A 17,476-nucleotide genomic window follows, 5' to 3' on the forward strand; every position below is an offset into this window, starting at 1 on the left:
TGGCCAAAAGACAAGGAGATACGATCTCCATACTGTTCCAGTATTTGGAGGATGATACTGTGGAAATGAGGATGCAAGGCAAAATGTCTCATGTTCATTTGGGGTACCTGATGATCAGTTTGGGTTTACATACTCATAAGATGCACATATAGTGCACTGAGTGAACCATGTTATCACAGAAGCACCGCAGTTATGAACCTTTAAAATAAGGAGTCAATCTCGTTTGTAGTCTTCACCAGAATCTCAACGTTTGTCACATGCAGGAAGTCAGTCTAAGGCATTTCACTTCAGCAGATGCAAAACCGGAAGAATGATTAAAGGAAGCACTGTGAAGACGAAATTCAGGGGGGTTAACAGCACCAAGGAGATCGTGACAAAGAAGCTAAGGAGTACGAGCCAAGAGACAGAGACCTGAGGACAACTAAGACCCAAGCGAGTACGGAGTTAACTAGGAATTGGCCCCAGACTGCACAACAGGGTCTGTATCTGTTAACAATTTTTTTACAATTTTAAAATCGAGTGAGTAAGATTAAAGATAATACCGCCTGTGCTTTTAATAGACACTTGGCACTTTTGAAAATAAAAAAATTGAAAAAAAACATACATATAATGAAGGCTTTCAATTGCATCTTAAGTAAACTAGGCACAGTTTGTCAAAAATAGAATGCTGTGATATGTTGTTAGTGTACCTTTGCGTACTTCCTGTGTGTGAAGCCTGCAGCTTGTTTCTGTGACTTTCTGCTCATCTCCAACATTAAGCAATGACTGATGTTTGCTTCTTCAAAGATCACAGTAAACGTAATACCCAATTAGGTCAACTAACTTCAATGGCAATGAAATTAGGGATGTGTATTTTCAGAAAAAGGAACTTAAAATGTTTCACACAGAGAAGACAATATCTAAAAAGGTTTCTTATTATAATATAGTTATTTACTATTATTACATAATTACTATATTACATATTATACTATTTATGTGATATAAATGTCATTTACATTTATAAAAGTGTGCTTTTCCCACCCATCTGTCTTTCAACCACATGTTTCAGGGTTGTGAGCTTTCTCATAAGATAAAATAATACTACTGGATAATGATAATCTATTATACACCACGACTTGTGTTTTCTGTTCAAGTTACCGTGTCAGCAAAAATTGAGGTATCGGCTCACCAAGTGATTTTTGTTATTGTGTCACATGTTCTATCGTTGCTATGTGACTAGTAACTAGGAAATATAAATAACTGTACAAATGATTTTCCTCCCCCCTCGCCACCCTCCAAATTCCCCACATAAAAAAAGCTGAAATGTTGCCACGAAGTTTCATTATGAGTCACAGGTCTGTCTTAGTAAGTTCTTAGTAGCCACTGCTGTTAAGGTAGACAGTGACATTGGTGGGTCACTTTGTATTATACTGTGAAATTGGTAACACTTTACAATACGGGTCAACAAATAAGCATATATAAATAAATGAACTAATGCCAAAGTAACCATGAGTTAATGCATTTATTAACAATGTACACATCAGGACATCCTGAAGCATGCACCTTAACACCCATTGAAGTCATACAAGATTAAGCATCACTAAATGCCTTTCTTACCTACTAACACATTACTGCCCAAATTAATTAATTAGTAATTAATAGAATATTGTCTATTGCTCTGGTGTTTCACCTGAAGATGGTGGCGGCCTAGTGGTAGGATACTCACTCTGGACCAAGAGGTGGTGGGTTTAAAACCTATGTCTAGCACTACCACCATTGGGTCCCTGAGCAAAGACCCATAACCCTGAGTGGCTCCATGGAGACTGTCCCCTGTAGTTAAGAAATAAAAATCATTTTGGATAAAAGCATCTGTTAAATGCTGCAAATATAAACCGAAATTAAATAATAAGACAGTGCCCTAAATTGGTGATCAACTTTTCCAGGGAGATTTTCCCCCCACAGTCCAAAGACATCCATCCATCCATCCATTTTCCAAACCGCTTATCCAAATAGGTGCCGTAGGAGTGCATGTGTGAGTGAATGGTGTGTGAGTGTGCTCTGAGATAGGCTGGTCCCCTGTCCTGGGTTGTTCCCTTCCTCGTGCCCGTAGGTTCCAGGATAGGCTCCAGACCCCCCGTGACCCAGAAGGATAAGCAGTTTGGAAAATGGATGGATGGATGGATTTTCTGCAGATATCATACCTTAAGCCTCTGTGAGGGTGCAGAGCAGCTTTGATGTGTTAGTACAGGTTAGTACGGTTTCCCCCCAAAAACATGCTGAGGCTAATTGGACTTGCTAAATTGCCCGTAGGAATGCATGTGTGAGTGAATGGTGTGTGAGTGTGCCCTGCAATGGGCTGGCCCCCCATCCTGGGTTGTTCCCTGCCTCATGCCCATAGCTCACAGGATTTCAGACCCCCCGCGACCCAGAAGGATAAGCGGTTTGGAAAATGGATGGATGTATGTATAGACTCAAAATGAGAAGAGGCACTCTTTGGCTAAAGTCAGGGTCGGCCTGTGACATAGGCAATATAGGCAAATGCTAAAGGCGCCATCCATCCAGGGGGCGGCACAAACGGAGGAAGAAAAAAAGTGTAACATTCCACTATTCTTAAAACTAGTTGGTATTAATGTGCCTTAATATGAAAAGTCCAAGCCCACATAAATTTACCTGCTTAGCAGAAGCCTATTAAGTAGTAGCAGTGATAATAATAATGATACATAAGTTTTCCTATAAGGTCACCGCGGCAGCCCCATCTTTAGGTAAAATATCAGAGCAATAGACAATATTGTATTAATTACTAATTAATTGATTAATTTCATCAGAAATGTGTTAGTAGGTAAGAAAGACATTTAGTAATGCTTAATCTCATATGACTTCATTGGGTTTTAAGGTGCATGCTTCAGGATGTCCCGAAGTGTACATTATTAATAAACACATTAACTCATAACTTACTTTGGCATTAGTTCATTTATTAATATATGCTTATTGGTTGACCCGTATTGTAAAGTGTTCCCGTTAAGGTATATCGTGCAAAGAGGGAAATGAACACACAGAAACTTTTTAGCAGTCATAATATAAAAACCTATATAGATAATAGGATAGGTCGGAGAATCTGGTCATCTGGTTTCAGAGATGTGGAAAAAGTCATTTGTCAGGATGCAGCCTTGTTTACGATATATCAGAGAACCTCTCTGTGAAGTTGTTATGGCAGGGTTATTCAATTCATCCATCTGTGCCCACTAGTCCTATACAGGGATCAGGACTTAGCCCAGAAGCTATGGGTGCAAGGCAGAGAATAACTCCAGATGAGGCGTCAGTCCATCACAGGGCACAGTCACACACCATTCACTCAAACATGGAGAAATTGGCAACTTTAATGCACCTCCAAACTTTTAACAATTTAAGCAAACTCCAGAGACATGTAGTAGGATGGGGCAGGGGGCAGAGACCCCCACTTCCAGAGGTGGGAGGCAACAGTGCTAATCATAGCAGTACTGTGACACCCCGTTACTCAATTCGTTTTATTTTTATATAGTACGTTTCACAACAGTTGCCCCAAGGGTTAGTGTTACAGTAAGGATTAAGGCTAGGGATTAGTGTCATAGTTAGGGTTAGGACTATGGTTAGTGTTACAGTTGGGGTTAGGGTTAGCGATAGTCCTGAATCTGGTAAAGACCTGGTGAAGTATGTGGAGAAGACAGTGTGCCAGGTAATATCTTACATCAAAGATAGTCATTCATTATTCATTCAGAGTAGGGCAGCCATACATTTTTTTTATCATTTAAAAAAAAAAAAAGTGGGCGGAGAGTGGCTCAGCAGGCTAAGTCATTCTGCCCATGATCGGAAGATTATTGGTTCAAGTCCTAGCTTTGCAGAACAGTCATGTGTCTAAGGGGCCTTCAGCGAGGCCCATAACCCCAGCTGCAGGGGTACCACTCGTTGGCTGACCCTGCACTGTGCCCCCCAAGCTAGGAAGACCAAGATGAGGTAGGATAAGAGAAGAATTGCAATGTACCTGTACTTGTGCAAATAGCTAATAAAGGATTTGTCATTTTAACAGCCTCTCATGTACTTTCCTCGCCTAGGCCTTCACAGACAGGAGGCATGAGTCACTCAAATGACCCAGTAATTAAGCAGTTCTCCCTGGAGACTTATGATGGGAGTGAAGATGCAAGTGCTCGAGGTAAAAGAGCCAAACAGGACAGTAGATCAAAGGAACGTAATGTGCCGATGGACACCACCCTATTTGAGGATAAGGAGACCGCTAAGCCAAAAGTTAAATTTAATCTTGAGTTTAATAGGTATGTTGCCCTGATTTTAATACCATGCACCACGTATCTGCTGTGGTTAATCTGAAAACGCATCACAGTTATTTCTCAACAGAATGGTTACAGAGTCAGAGGGAAGCAACAATCAGGAGGAAAGATTTGGCATGGAGACCCTGTTCGCGGCAGTGTCCAGTGGGGATGCCACCCGACTGAACGGGCTTCATCAGTACCTGGTGCACACACTGAAACACCTGACCAATACTGAGTGTGAGCTGCCGCCTCTTCAGGATCTATCTGTGACCTACAAATACATGAATGCTCTTGTTTGCTAAATAACTGATTTGCATAATCAAGAAACACATAGTTCTGAATACATGTATGACAAAAATTATAGAAGCTGTACTGATTCATGATAACATGACTACCAGAAATATAGAACTTAGAGATCAGTTGTCATTGTTGTCACACAACAATGAAATGTGTTCTCTGCATTTAACCCATATGTGACATCATGACATAGCAGGGGCAGCTAATTCAGTACCTGGGGAGCAGTGCTTGGGGGCAACACCTTGCTCAGGGTATCCCAGTGGTGCCTTGCTGGTCAGGGATTCGAACCTGTAATCTTTTAATTACGACTGCATGTCCCTAACCATTAAGCCACCACTGCCCATCAATATCACCCATGGTGTTCGTTGTAACTGTATAAATGTAAAATATGTAAAAACAAAAGTTCATTATATCGATATATTTCTTTTTACAGATCAAAGACATGGTAAAAATGCCCTTATTAAAGGGCTCCTAAATCTAAAGGATGGTAAAAATGACACCATAGAGTTTCTCCTTGACATTGCAGAGAAAATGGGAGACTTGAAGAAATTTGTCAATGCAGCGTACACAGACAGCAACTATAAAGGTGAGATCAAACATGACCTTCGCAGTATTTCCTTAAACCCTTTGTGATGCTGTACATTGTATTTTCACTATATGTTGTGTCTTCGACTGATACAGGACAAACTGCACTTCACGTTGCCATAGAGAGAAGGAGTGAGTCCTATGTCAAGCTGCTGGTGCAAAAAGGAGCTGATGTTCATGCCAGAGCCTGTGGGAAATTCTTCCAGGAACACGATGGACCAAATTTCTACTTTGGTATGTGGGGCACCATGATGAGGGATGATCAGAGGTATAAAAACTCCATGAGATTTGTTGAGTTTCACATATAATGCAAGCGTCTGCACTGTCAGAAAAAAAGAGTACCAGTTTGTACCTTTGCTTGTCAATGGGGCTGTACCCTCGAAGGTCTTGTACCTTTGAAGATACAGACATTGACTATGAGCAACATTTTTGTACTATTAGGGGTACATTAATGATGTTTATACCTTGGGGATGTTCCTCTGGGTCTTAAACTTGAGTACTGTACCTTAAATTTGATTAAAAAGTACATTTGCCTTCAGATAGAGTACAACTGGCCCTTGATGGTATAGCCCCAGTGAGAAGGTACAAATTGGTACTCTTTTTTTCTGACAATGTGGGGGTTTGGCCTAAAGATTATTCATGACCTTCTGCCACACAGGTGAGCTGCCACTATCACTGGCAGCCTGTACCAATCAGCCGGCCGTTGTTGATTTTCTCATCGATAATCCGTACCAGAAGGTGGACATCACAAAGACGGATTCCCAGGGCAACACGGTGCTACATGCTCTGGTCCTGGTCGCAGACAAAGAGAACACCAACAATAACTTTATCGTAAGGATGTATGATCATATCCTCACTACAGCAGCAAAACTGTACCCAATGATTAAGCTGGAGGACATTGAGAACCATCAACTGTTGACGCCACTAAAGCTGGCAGCTAAGAAAGGAAAAATTGAGGTTTGTACCATAGGTGCATCTTTTGTCAGTCCTTAATTGCTTTTATTTTCTGTGCACTGGTTCTATCCCTAAGCTCAGTATTCATAAGAAGTTAGCAAGGACCTACTCCAAGGTTTTGGTTGCTTTCACCTCTTCTTGGATACGTGTTCTAAAGCTCCGTCAACTTCACTTCCAGGTGTTTGAACACATGGTGCACCGCGAGTTCCAAAATGTGGAATTTCATCATCTTTCCCGAAAGTTCACAGAGTGGGTCTATGGCCCCGTGCAATCATCTCTGTATGATGTGACTTCACTTGATTCCTATGAGAATAATTCTGTGATGGATGTCATTATCTATAACAACAGGATTCCGGTAAGACCATGACCACAATGTAATTCTCTTTTCTCAAACTACTGCCTATGTAGGAATCCTCCTCACATATCATGATGCTGCAATCTTTGTCTTTATCTGATATCTTCATGCATATGTTCATCGATTGAAATTATGTCAATTATGTTTCAGAATCGACTTGAGATGCTACAAGTTGAGCCTCTCAATTGCTTGCTTAATGACAAATGGGACAAGTTTGCCAAATGGATATTTCTCTTCAACTTCATTTGCTATCTTACATATTTGAGCATTTTTACGGTGGTTGCATACTACATTCATGAAAGGAGCATGGTGAGTCCTTGAAAATGACATCATAGTATTTCCATGCAAATTCTTCACCATACCTATATACAAGACCAGACATATTTGGTACTCTTGCATTTTATTCCAATAATGCACCAATGTTTTCTTCCTGAAAAACATTGAAATTATAAGATGTTTTGTCATTCATATGTTTTTCTTTAGTTGACACTGAAACGAAAGCAAAAAAGCTGGGAAATTAATTCTTGCTTATTCTACAAATATATTGTAAAATGGCTGGAAGTATTGATGCTTTTTAGAAGTCATAAGAAATATGTGCTCTAATGAACAGTAACAGGGGTGGCATGGTGGTGCAGTGGTTAGCACTGTTGCCTCACACCTCTGGGACCCGGGTTCGAGTCTACGCCTGGGTCGCAAGTGTGTGGAGTTTGCATGTTCTCCTCATGTCGTCGTGGGGTTTCCTCTGGGTACTCCGGTTTCCCCCCACAGTCCAAATACATGCTGAGGCTAATTGGAGTCGCTAAATTGCCCATAGGTGTGCATGTGTGAGTGAATGGTGTGTGAGTGTGCCCTGCGATGGGCTGGCCCCCCATCCTGGGTTGTTCCCTGCCTCGTGCCCATTGCTTCTGGGATAGGCTCCGGACCCCCCGCGACCCAATAGGACAAGCAGTTTGGAAAATGGATGGATGGATGAACAGTAACAGTGCTACAGATCATGAAAGAAGGTTTCTGTCACACAGGGTCTTGGAGGCTATTGATTTGACATGAGAGCCAGTCAGTTTATGTGCATAAAATGTGAGCAGTTATACATGAGTTAATGTATTTTCATTCATTTATGGTATTGATTGATACATTTATTGGAGTAACGTAAAGTACACAAGCACAGAAAGCGTCACAGTATTTTAAGCATGTGTTCCCACTGTACTTCCTCTACACTGAAAGCCTTTTTTATGTAGCAAAACTGGCAAGATATATGACTTTTTTATTTACCACTCACGTATAACACTCATGTAATCATACCTGCTAGTCATATTTGAACCATTTCCATTTCTGCTTACATCCACATCACATCAACATCATCTTTACTACTCTTCGAAATGACGTGTTCTTCAGACCACTCTGAATTAAACAAATAAAACAAATAAAATATGGGTAGGGAACTGAATAATTAGCATAATCAGGCATGCGATATTTACCAATGAAACGCCACATCATTTGTTTGACAGGCACCTCACCAAATCACTTACAGGACTTATACCATGGCACTGGTGAATTCTCAGATATGAAGGGTGTTGATTAATTGCATTCCTCAGATGAGGAATACACACGTCTTTGGAGCCAATCCACCGCTGCAGATATTTGTTAACACAATAGCTCAAAAAGTCTTTGACAGATCTTTTGCAAAAATCGCAGGCCCATTGTCTGTGTGAACAACTGAAACTGGTCGAATTTTGAGACAAATCACCTCAGTACTATGTGGCAGCATATATGAAAGAAAGCACAGCCATATTGCATGGGTGACAAACTGAAAGTGATGAAATTTTGAAACATACTGCTCAAAAACTGAAACTATGGCACTTAGTGACAGCAAAGGGATAGCTGACTTAGATAAGATGCTTGACCTGGTGACCTATGATATTATTACTCTGCTTACTCAATTTGATCCTTGATGATCTTTTTCACCCCTAGAGATGACACTGATATGATATCCACCCTCGCTATCAAGAAATACTGGGATTTTCAATCAGAGATAGGTCTAGCCTCAAAAAGCCGTCAAAATTCCTGCAGCTTTAGGGCAACATGCAGTAAACAGAAGTGAGGGTCATGTGGTGATTAGTTGTTCAGTGCATGTGAGTCAGAACTGTTGTATCAGCTGTGCCATGTTTTTTAATGTCTGAACACAGTAACATTTATACAAACTAGATGTCTTTGCACTTGTATTCTTTCTAAAGGTTGGTTAATTACTACTTAAAGGTTTTATCTGCGTTACATTGTATTTTTGTACTGGATACTTATGTGTATTTTTTGACTAGAAATGGTTAGTTAGGATAGGTCCATGCTTTCTTGTTGTTTATATTAAAATCTGATCCTGTCATCAAAATGTCACAGTAGAAATCGATACTCATCTGACCAAGCAGGTTTTTATGATCTTCCATTGTCCAATTTTGCTGAGCCCATGCCCACTGCAGCTTCCTGTTCTTAGCTGACAGGAGTGGCACCCAGTGTGGTCTTCTGCTGCTGTAGTCCATCTGCTTCAAGGTTCGACTAACCACTGTACTACCATGCTACCCCCTGCCCGGTTAATTCCTTTATTTTTCTATATACAATGCTGACATGACATTGATACATGAGTCTCTTAGCTGTGGATTCATAACAGACCACAAAATGAGAGACACGGGGTGGGCCCACACTGCATACTCATTTTGCACTAAAACATTTAGTTTGTATCACCATCTGATTATTTAATGCTTTGCTTTTAACGGCAAGCCAGACGGCGGGGAAATCTCCCGCTACTCTTCATGGTCTGTCTGGGCCTAATCTTGTCCTTTGAATTACAGCTGCCTTCTCCAGAGCGACCGTCTGCGGATTATCTGTACCTCATGGGCCTGATGATCAGCACTGTTGGGGCGCTCCACTTCTTTATCAGAGGGGTAAGAGACAAAAAGTTAAAATATTCTGTATTAATGTAAAAATAGGCTGATTATATACTCTGCATACCTATACCTATTTTTTCGCTGTTTGAGTGGTTTCAGTTACACTCAAATAGCGAAAAAAATTAAAAATCTTCCATCATTTCTTCAGGGGAAAAATATTATTTGTTCATATCATACAAGAAGCCCCAGTTAATCGCCCCAAAATATTTCAGTATAATAAAGCACTACTGAAACTTGTATCAAACAATTCATAAAGTAAAATATATGTAATTGTGTTTGCACTATTGGCTGCACCATACATCACATTTCATAATAATAACAACAAACATTTATCAGCCAGGGGTGGCATGGTGGTGCAGTGTTTAGCACTGTTGCCTCACGCTTCTGGGACCCGGGTTCGAGTCTCCGCCTGGTTCACATGTGTGTGGAGTTTGCATGTTCTCCCCATGTCATCGTGCTGAGGCTAATTGGAGTTGCTAAATTGCCCGTAGGTGTGCATGTGTGAGTGAATGGTGTGTGAGTGAATGGTGTGTGAGTGTGCCCTGCGATGGGCTGGCCCCCCATCCTGGGTTGTTCCCTGCCTTGTGCCCATTGCTTCCGGGATAGGCTCCAGACCCCCTGCAACCCAGTAGGATTTACCATCCATTTTCTGAAACCAATGAATCCCAACCAGGATCACCAGAGGCTATCCTGGGTACAACGGGAAGCAACCCAGGGCAGTCACCAGCACACACACTCACACAGAGCCAACTTAGACTCACCAACCAGCCTATCCTGCATGCTTTTGGACCATGGAAGGACATCAGAGCACCCAGCGGAAACCCACGCAAACAGGGGAGAACAGGCGAACACCACACAAAAAGGACACAGGAACAAACCCAGGACCTTCTTGTTGTGAGGCAGCAGTGCTAACCACTGCACCACCACACCACCCACAGCCACGTTTATCAAAAAAAAAAAAAATAATTAAACCAATATTGAAATCCAGCTACAATTATATCATGATTGAAACATTAATATTGTTGTACAGGTGCTTTTGCTTATTATTTGACAAATTAGATATAAAATGTGTAGCAATTCTTAAAAGTCAATGCAGTACAATTAATTTTCCCAAAATGTATTTTTAGTTAATAAAGTTTAAGAACATATTCATAGCTTTTCACCTCCTGATTAGGTGATGTTTAAATCACATACACGCTAACAAAACAAATGCTTTTCTTTTTGAAATGGTACCCATATGTTGTGATGTCACATGATATTGTTATTTGTTGTGAGTATACAAATCGTCAGCATTTCTCATTAAGATATCAGATATGTGGAGGAAGTGTCCCACGCCACAGTCTTTGCTGGTGGACGGCTACGACGAACTTCTTTTGTGAGTCAGTTTGTCGTATCTTTGCCAACTGAAAATCTGCAACTAGAAATCAGACACTTTATATGAGCATTAAACTGCTTGCGATACTAATTATGAGATATTAATTAGTTACAGCAAAATGTTATGATTCTTCCTACTGCATGCAGAAAGCCATAAAGCATGACTTGATAACCTCACGTCATTTCCAAACTCACACTGGCACTCTTTCTTTGCGGACTTTGATAAAGTGCTCTGCTCCTAGTTTCATACAGGGCATCCTCTTCATCATCTCGGCAGTCTTGTACCTTTGTGGAATGCATGCATACTTGGGCTTCCTGGTGATCTGTCTTGCCCTCAGCTGGGTCAATCTGCTCTACTTCTCCCGAGGTTCCAGACATTTGGGCATCTATACTGTCATAATACAAAAGGTACAAGTCTGAGCAGAATGGCTTCAGGCTGGTGAAAAGATGGCGGGTGTTACTTTAGCACTGAGAGCACTGACATGAAAGAATCAGCACTGACAGGAACTGACAGCTGCCTCAAAATCACATATTTTTTTTCTTTACTTCAGATGATCCTTGGTGATATTTTATGCTTTATTTTTGTCTACATTGTCTACCTCTTCGGATTTTCTGCAGGTATCAGTTGTTTTTCATACCTATTCTAACTTTTTGTGTCCTTTCCTTCCTTTCTGTTTCCATACTGTCTAATGTACAGTCATGTTTTATTTATGGTCTAGTTTATGTAATTAACATAAAACGTTGCAACCACAGCTTTGGTGACACTGATTAAGGACTCTTCTACCAATATGACGGAGAGCGGCGACCCAGAAGATAACGCCAACTGCAAAAACCTCACCTACAGAAACATACAATTCACCATCCTGGAGCTCTTCAAGTTCACCATTGGAATGGGTGACCTGGAGTTCACCGACCAGGTCCAGTACCAGGAGGTTTTCTACATTTTGCTGATCTCCTATATCGTGCTCACCTACATCCTACTGCTCAACATGATCATCGCACTTATGAGTAAGACTGTGGAGAACATCTCTGAAAAGAGCTTCAACATCTGGAAGCTTCAGGTACAAAGACGCACCGCAATCCAAACATTTACAAAATAGTGCCTTGACTACTCCATAATTATGCAGAGTGGACAGCATTTGTTTTTTTTCTTACACTAAAAGAAGCAAAAATGTGAATTATGAATAATTCCAACATAGTTCATAGAAGCTCTTCATTCTTGATGTGTAACTCATGGCCAAGGTGGGTCATTTTGACTAGATGTTTCTTTGTAGTTATTCCGTGTGCTGAGTCAAGCATTAACCACAAGAGGAAAATCGAGAAGCATTATGCATAACTGGACACTTGTTGTTTATTTATAAGTTTTATTATACAGTAAATAAGAGGCCATCTAGTAATAGATATAAAGTATTAAAAAATATAGTTACCATGATATTTTTATGTTATTTATGCCTCAATCTCAGTCCTTGACACCAACATAGAAGGACTGAAAGCCTCATAAAATTATCTATTAAATAATGTCTTTGGTTAAACTCACTCCGTTTAACCTTTATTTCACCTCGTATGATGTATGACTTTAGTTACCTCGATGATTTCATATTAATGAGAATGTGCTGAGGAATTCAGTCTCCAGGAAAACCCGAACGCTTCTGTCATGCCTGTAAGCAGCTACAGAAAACAGATCTATGACCAAAAAACTATTGGCTGGCATCTTCAGCACTTCCTCACTGTTGATTGGCCTCATTAACATGGACCAGGGGCTGACAGGTTTGTCTCCACAGAGAGCAATCACCATCCTGGACATAGAGAGGACTCTGCCCTCCTGCCTGAGGAAGAGATTGCGCTCAGGGATGGAGAAAGACCTCGGCAGGAAGCCTGATTCAGACAAGCGCTGGTGCCTCAGGTGAACCAGATAACTGGTGCTGGGACAGTTCCCACATGAATGGAGATGCAGAGATCTTTACAGTGGAGCAATGAAAACAAAAGACATAGCTCTTGACTGTGCTGGAATGCAAATGAGCTGCTGCATACTGTGGTCAGCATTTCCAAATGAATCTCAGATGCCTCAGAGTAGCGGCCAGTGCACTGCAAGTCTCATCTCAGGGAGACTGACTTCCTCTGTGGTCTTTCATTATCATCTCCTATAGCCTGAACCACAAAATGACAGCTTCTATATACTGTAAATAGTTACTGAATGGACCAACTGCTAAACAGTAGAAATATCAGTGGAATCGATCTCTTTGATCGAGACCACATACTTGCATAATACTTTGGCTATAACTGTAGTATTTCGTATCAGTATTCAGTATTTTTTACATGAAATTATGTGCTAATAATGTTACGTGTATTTATCAGTTAACAATTTTAACATATTTTCAATCAACCTGGCTTCAAGTTAAGAGGGATTCATTTTCAAAAATTGTCTCTTGTTTTACCTTAAATTGGCTTAAAGCCACTGAAGAGCAGTGGTTTGCAACCCAGTTCCCAGTTCCCAGGGACCCCGGATAGTCCACATTGTTGTAAAAACTTGGACTGTCCAGGGGGCCCTAAAGATCGGGCTGTGACACACTGCTGTAGAGGACCCGAGAGCACGGTAAATTGCATTTACTTACTTTACGGGTGTCCATAATTCTTTACATGGACAGACTTCGCTACAGCACCTGCAGTCTTTCTTCAAAGCAGCACCTGCATACCTTGCATGACAGCTTCACATTTCACAACTGGAACACATCTGTTGTCATTTTAGCATGGAGGAGGTCAACTGGGACAAGTGGAGCAGCAACCTCAGCATTATAAAGGAAGAACCAGGGAACCAGGAGAACGTGCCAGTGCCTACGGCTCCCACCAGGAGGGACAGAGGTATGGGCCACTAGAGGTCAAGCAGCAGGCTGACGGCTGCTGGTATTTTTATTTTTATTTTTTTGGGGGGGGGGGGGGGTTTCTTCCATTAAGACAACAATTTCTGGGCCCTGCCCCCTTGCCAACGGTATTTCAGAGATCAGTGCATTGCAAGTTATATCCAAGGTGCCCATGGCTGAAGGTACGCAGAGCAGAAGCAGCAGGAGAGAGAGAAACAGAACTGTAAGGAATGGCTTTCACGCATCAGATCTGTGTGAAGTTAGAGATCCTCTGATCTCAGTTTTACTTGGAATGTATCAAGCCAGTTAAGACCACATAAATAAAGGTAGTGGTGTGCAAGGCTGCTTCAGAATTTGTGACACGTGGCTTTGATCAGCTTGGACTAAAATAATTTAGATCTAGGTGTGAAACATTTTAATTGAGTGTTACTGTGAGACTCCAGTCACCATGTGTCTACAGGAAGCAGCTGGTATCGCCTGCTGAGTCACAGGCGGCTCGCACAACCTGTAGAAGAACCGGAGACAACGCCCATGATGACCAGCAGAGTGTGAAAGTGGCACCTTCTCATTCTGGCCTCTGGAGGGCAGTGTCCCCCAAAAAGCATCTCTCTTTTACAAAACCTTCCTTTTAACCCTTTCAACTAGTGCAAGTTTTTGGGGTGATCAGCCAATAACAATCGTCCCCAAAGACTGATTGTTTCATTATTGGCTGATTGAGAGATAATCCCAAAAACCCGCACCCACACTAACACTCCATGGGTCAGGTCCCCCACCCCTGCCACAGACTGTCCATGGTGGGCCCATCAAGTCTGTAAACCAGGGGGAGTTCAATACACCTGTCAGAACACTCACACACTCACACATATATACACAGACACACAATTATTCCATTATTAAAATTGGCTCCAAATTATGTTTGGTTTTATTATCTTAGTTGTGGTTAACATACATTGTACTCATATGCATACATACCCACAAATTTTGCTGAACCAAGAAAAAAAATTAAAAAACTGCCATTTATATGTTACATTTAAGCCAGGGCTGTGTTACAACTATCCCTGACCTTGGGGTAAATTGTAATAGACAACACATGCAGGTGGTTTGTATCAAATTTTGAATGCGATTTCATAAAAGAGCTCTGAGGTTCAGGTAAAAATGTAAGAAACTTTACAACCATCCCAGATGAGATATGACTGAAGCAAATATATACTGAAGTATATTCCTAAAATATTCATACTATAATACAGTCTTTACATAAATATTCATTACTCTAATAAATCCTTTTATAAATAGTATGCATTTCACCATATATTATTGTAAATCAGTTTTTAAGAATAATGTTGAAACCAATATTACATTGTTACAGTGCATCTATAACCCAGAAACACTGAATAAAAATGGAAATATTTTATTCAAAAATGATTTGGAAAAAGTCTTCTGTGTTACCCTGGAATATTTTGACCAATATAGTCATATATTGCCAATAGTCATGGCAAATTAAAATACTTTGCTATTCTAAATCCTTGCTAAACAATGATGTTTTCCTAACAATTTTCTGGATTAAAAACCTTCTGGCCATTAATTATTCTGTGTCACAATAATTCTTACCTTTTTTTCAATAAGATTTTTGTTTTTCCCAAACTTTCTCTGTGAACCATGCTGCCACCTTGTGGATGAATCATTACAAAGCACCACCACTTCAATGGTAGCAGTTTGCCTTTGATCTTTAAAATTCCATCTGGTTTAGTGGGGACAGAAAACAACCCTTTTAGATGGTTCTCCACACACCTTCACTAACAGCTCATTTCCTAGTGGTCTGAAGTAGCGTCATGCATAAATGCGTCTGTATTGGAGGTGGGGTTTCAAATAGTGTTGTAATACTCAAGACCAGCCTTGGTCTTGCTTTGGAATCAACTTTATTTTGACTCGACATAGAGGACCCGAGTTTTTATTTCAAGACCAGTCAAGACCACTCATTAAAATGCCTCAGTATTTATCACAATGGCTTAATGTTCTTCTGTTTAACACAGTTCTGTGATTGGGTGTAAAACGTTCAAATGCAAACAATAAGGTGCAACTTATTTGAAGAAAAAAAAAAAAGATATTTGTACATAAGCATTTATACTGAGATTTTAAGAAAAAATGTCCATAGTTCAAATTATACTGTGACGCACATTTTAGGCCATAATGCCTAGACCCAAGATGGTGTCTATGCGCCACATTTTATAGTGTGTCGTGTTATGTGGACTCACACATTAATCTGTTTATGATTTTGACTTGGTCTAGATCTGCCTGGACCTTGGTAACAACTTGGTCTCAGTTTAGCTGGTCTTGACTACATCACTAATTTCAAAGCTTAATAAAACTCAAAACTGAGCGATTAGCATGTAGCAACAGCAACACTCCTATACTCCCTGACTAATGTAGACGCATTAATTATGATATTTTGCCCTGAATGTAAAATTAGCAAGTGCCACTCAACTTCCTATATGAACTTCTTTAAGGTCAGCAATTAACACCCACTTCTTCTTCAAGCACTCGCCTCCCCTTATGCAGGAAGATGAGCTTGTGCTGGAGTACACTGTGCTGCTGTAGCTACATCTGTTACTATTGTCACTATGTGCTCAGATCGCACCACCAATCACAATCACCCACCTGAGCTGGTAACGATAGCGTGTATCAATATTCCCCCCCCAACATGCAAGTGAGATTTACTTAGCTCCCAATTTGTCTCATCATATGACCATATCTACGATGGACAAAATGGAGATGCCCTTCTGCACACCATTGCTATCTCTGCACTTTTTGCACCTGCTAGCTGTCTGGTCATTCTCTTCTGACCCCTCTCATTGATACGGTGTTTTCAGCAGCTTGATTCACACATCTTAGCTTTACTATCCCTTAGTCCTTAACTTCCTGACCATGTCTGTGCAATTCTGTATTTATTCAGGTTTAGCCAAATGATCGACTGTCTGCAATAACAAGGAATTCTACTTAATAATCTGCCTTGTAAGCCCATGTGTGTAAAACGGAATCAACCATAAAAACTTCAGTCTCATTTGGTATTCTTGTCACCGTACTTATTTTATGGTTTGGGAGTGGTGTTCACGTTACACTTTATCTGTTTGTCAAGTTTATAAAAATACTCTTGTGTTTAACTCTCATGGTGTGGAAGTGGAACATCTGACCCAGCCAGAGTCTGCATGAATGCAGTAGGCTGCAATGACCAGGCTTTAAAGGCAGAGGGGAGACGAGGGAGGGTGAGCAGGAGCCATTAAGCCATTTAAGAGCCGCTGGCATTTCTGTGGGTGCTGGTCAAGAAGGGAGGGAGCGACAGGGTCGTGTCAGGAGGCTGGGGAATCCAACCCGCATCACCTTCAGTCGGTTTCTGCCATTGAATACCAAGCCTTTTAAGGTATCTGCTGGGGTAGGGAGGGCACATATAAAGGCTTGTTCTTTTTACCAGATCAGCATCATAGTGTATAATGTTCTACATACAATATGTTGCACCAATAAAAAAATATGCAATCGGTCAGCAGCGCGAGGACAGAGCACATGCAGGATTTCAAGCAGCTGATTCGGGCAAATCAGCAACATTTACGGCAGATTACCCACCTCCAAGAGCTTCATGCTGGAAACAGTGAATAAGCACTTCTACTATTTATATAATGTGGCTCTGAAGGTTGGTGGCATCAGTAATTTAACGGACGTTATGGTATCTTCTCTCTCAGAACACCCACTCACACCCAACGTGACATCCTGCGTTTCATTTATTGCTTTTCATGAGCTGTTATTGCCAGTCGTGCTGCCATGGTGTTTGTTTACTGACAAAGGCTCTTC

General features: G+C 40.9%; 1 protein-coding gene across 1 annotated transcript; it reads left to right on the top strand.

Moving 5' to 3' along the window:
- The first annotated feature begins 304 nt into the window (after window positions 1-304).
- Window positions 305-15,218, top strand: LOC125744497 (transient receptor potential cation channel subfamily V member 1-like). Its single transcript, XM_049016368.1, has 16 exons — window positions 305-478; window positions 4,068-4,283; window positions 4,366-4,517; window positions 5,011-5,163; window positions 5,259-5,396; window positions 5,821-6,119; window positions 6,295-6,471; window positions 6,622-6,780; window positions 9,309-9,401; window positions 10,709-10,779; window positions 11,021-11,186; window positions 11,330-11,396; window positions 11,532-11,839; window positions 12,560-12,681; window positions 13,525-13,637; window positions 14,097-15,218. The coding sequence occupies exons 2-16, from the start codon at window positions 4,087-4,089 to the stop codon at window positions 14,186-14,188; spliced, it is 2,307 nt and encodes a 768-aa protein (XP_048872325.1). The 5' UTR covers window positions 305-478; window positions 4,068-4,086; the 3' UTR covers window positions 14,189-15,218.
- Window positions 15,219-17,476: the final 2,258 nt, after the last annotated feature.

This window comes from Brienomyrus brachyistius, chromosome 6 (assembly GCF_023856365.1).
Source record: "Brienomyrus brachyistius isolate T26 chromosome 6, BBRACH_0.4, whole genome shotgun sequence".
In the NCBI taxonomy this organism is placed as follows: Eukaryota; Metazoa; Chordata; class Actinopteri; order Osteoglossiformes; family Mormyridae; genus Brienomyrus; species Brienomyrus brachyistius.

Bases quoted from the DNA above. Each gene is read 5' to 3' on its own strand.
- LOC125744497 (XM_049016368.1), top strand. From the start codon at position 4,087: ATGAGTCACTCAAATGACCCAGTAATTAAGCAGTTCTCCCTGGAGACT. The intron at 4,518-5,010 runs GTGAGCTGCCGC...TTCTTTTTACAG, and splicing joins ACACCTGACCAATACTGAGT to ATCAAAGACATGGTAAAAAT. The intron at 11,397-11,531 runs GTATCAGTTGTT...TTGCAACCACAG, and splicing joins CCTCTTCGGATTTTCTGCAG to CTTTGGTGACACTGATTAAG.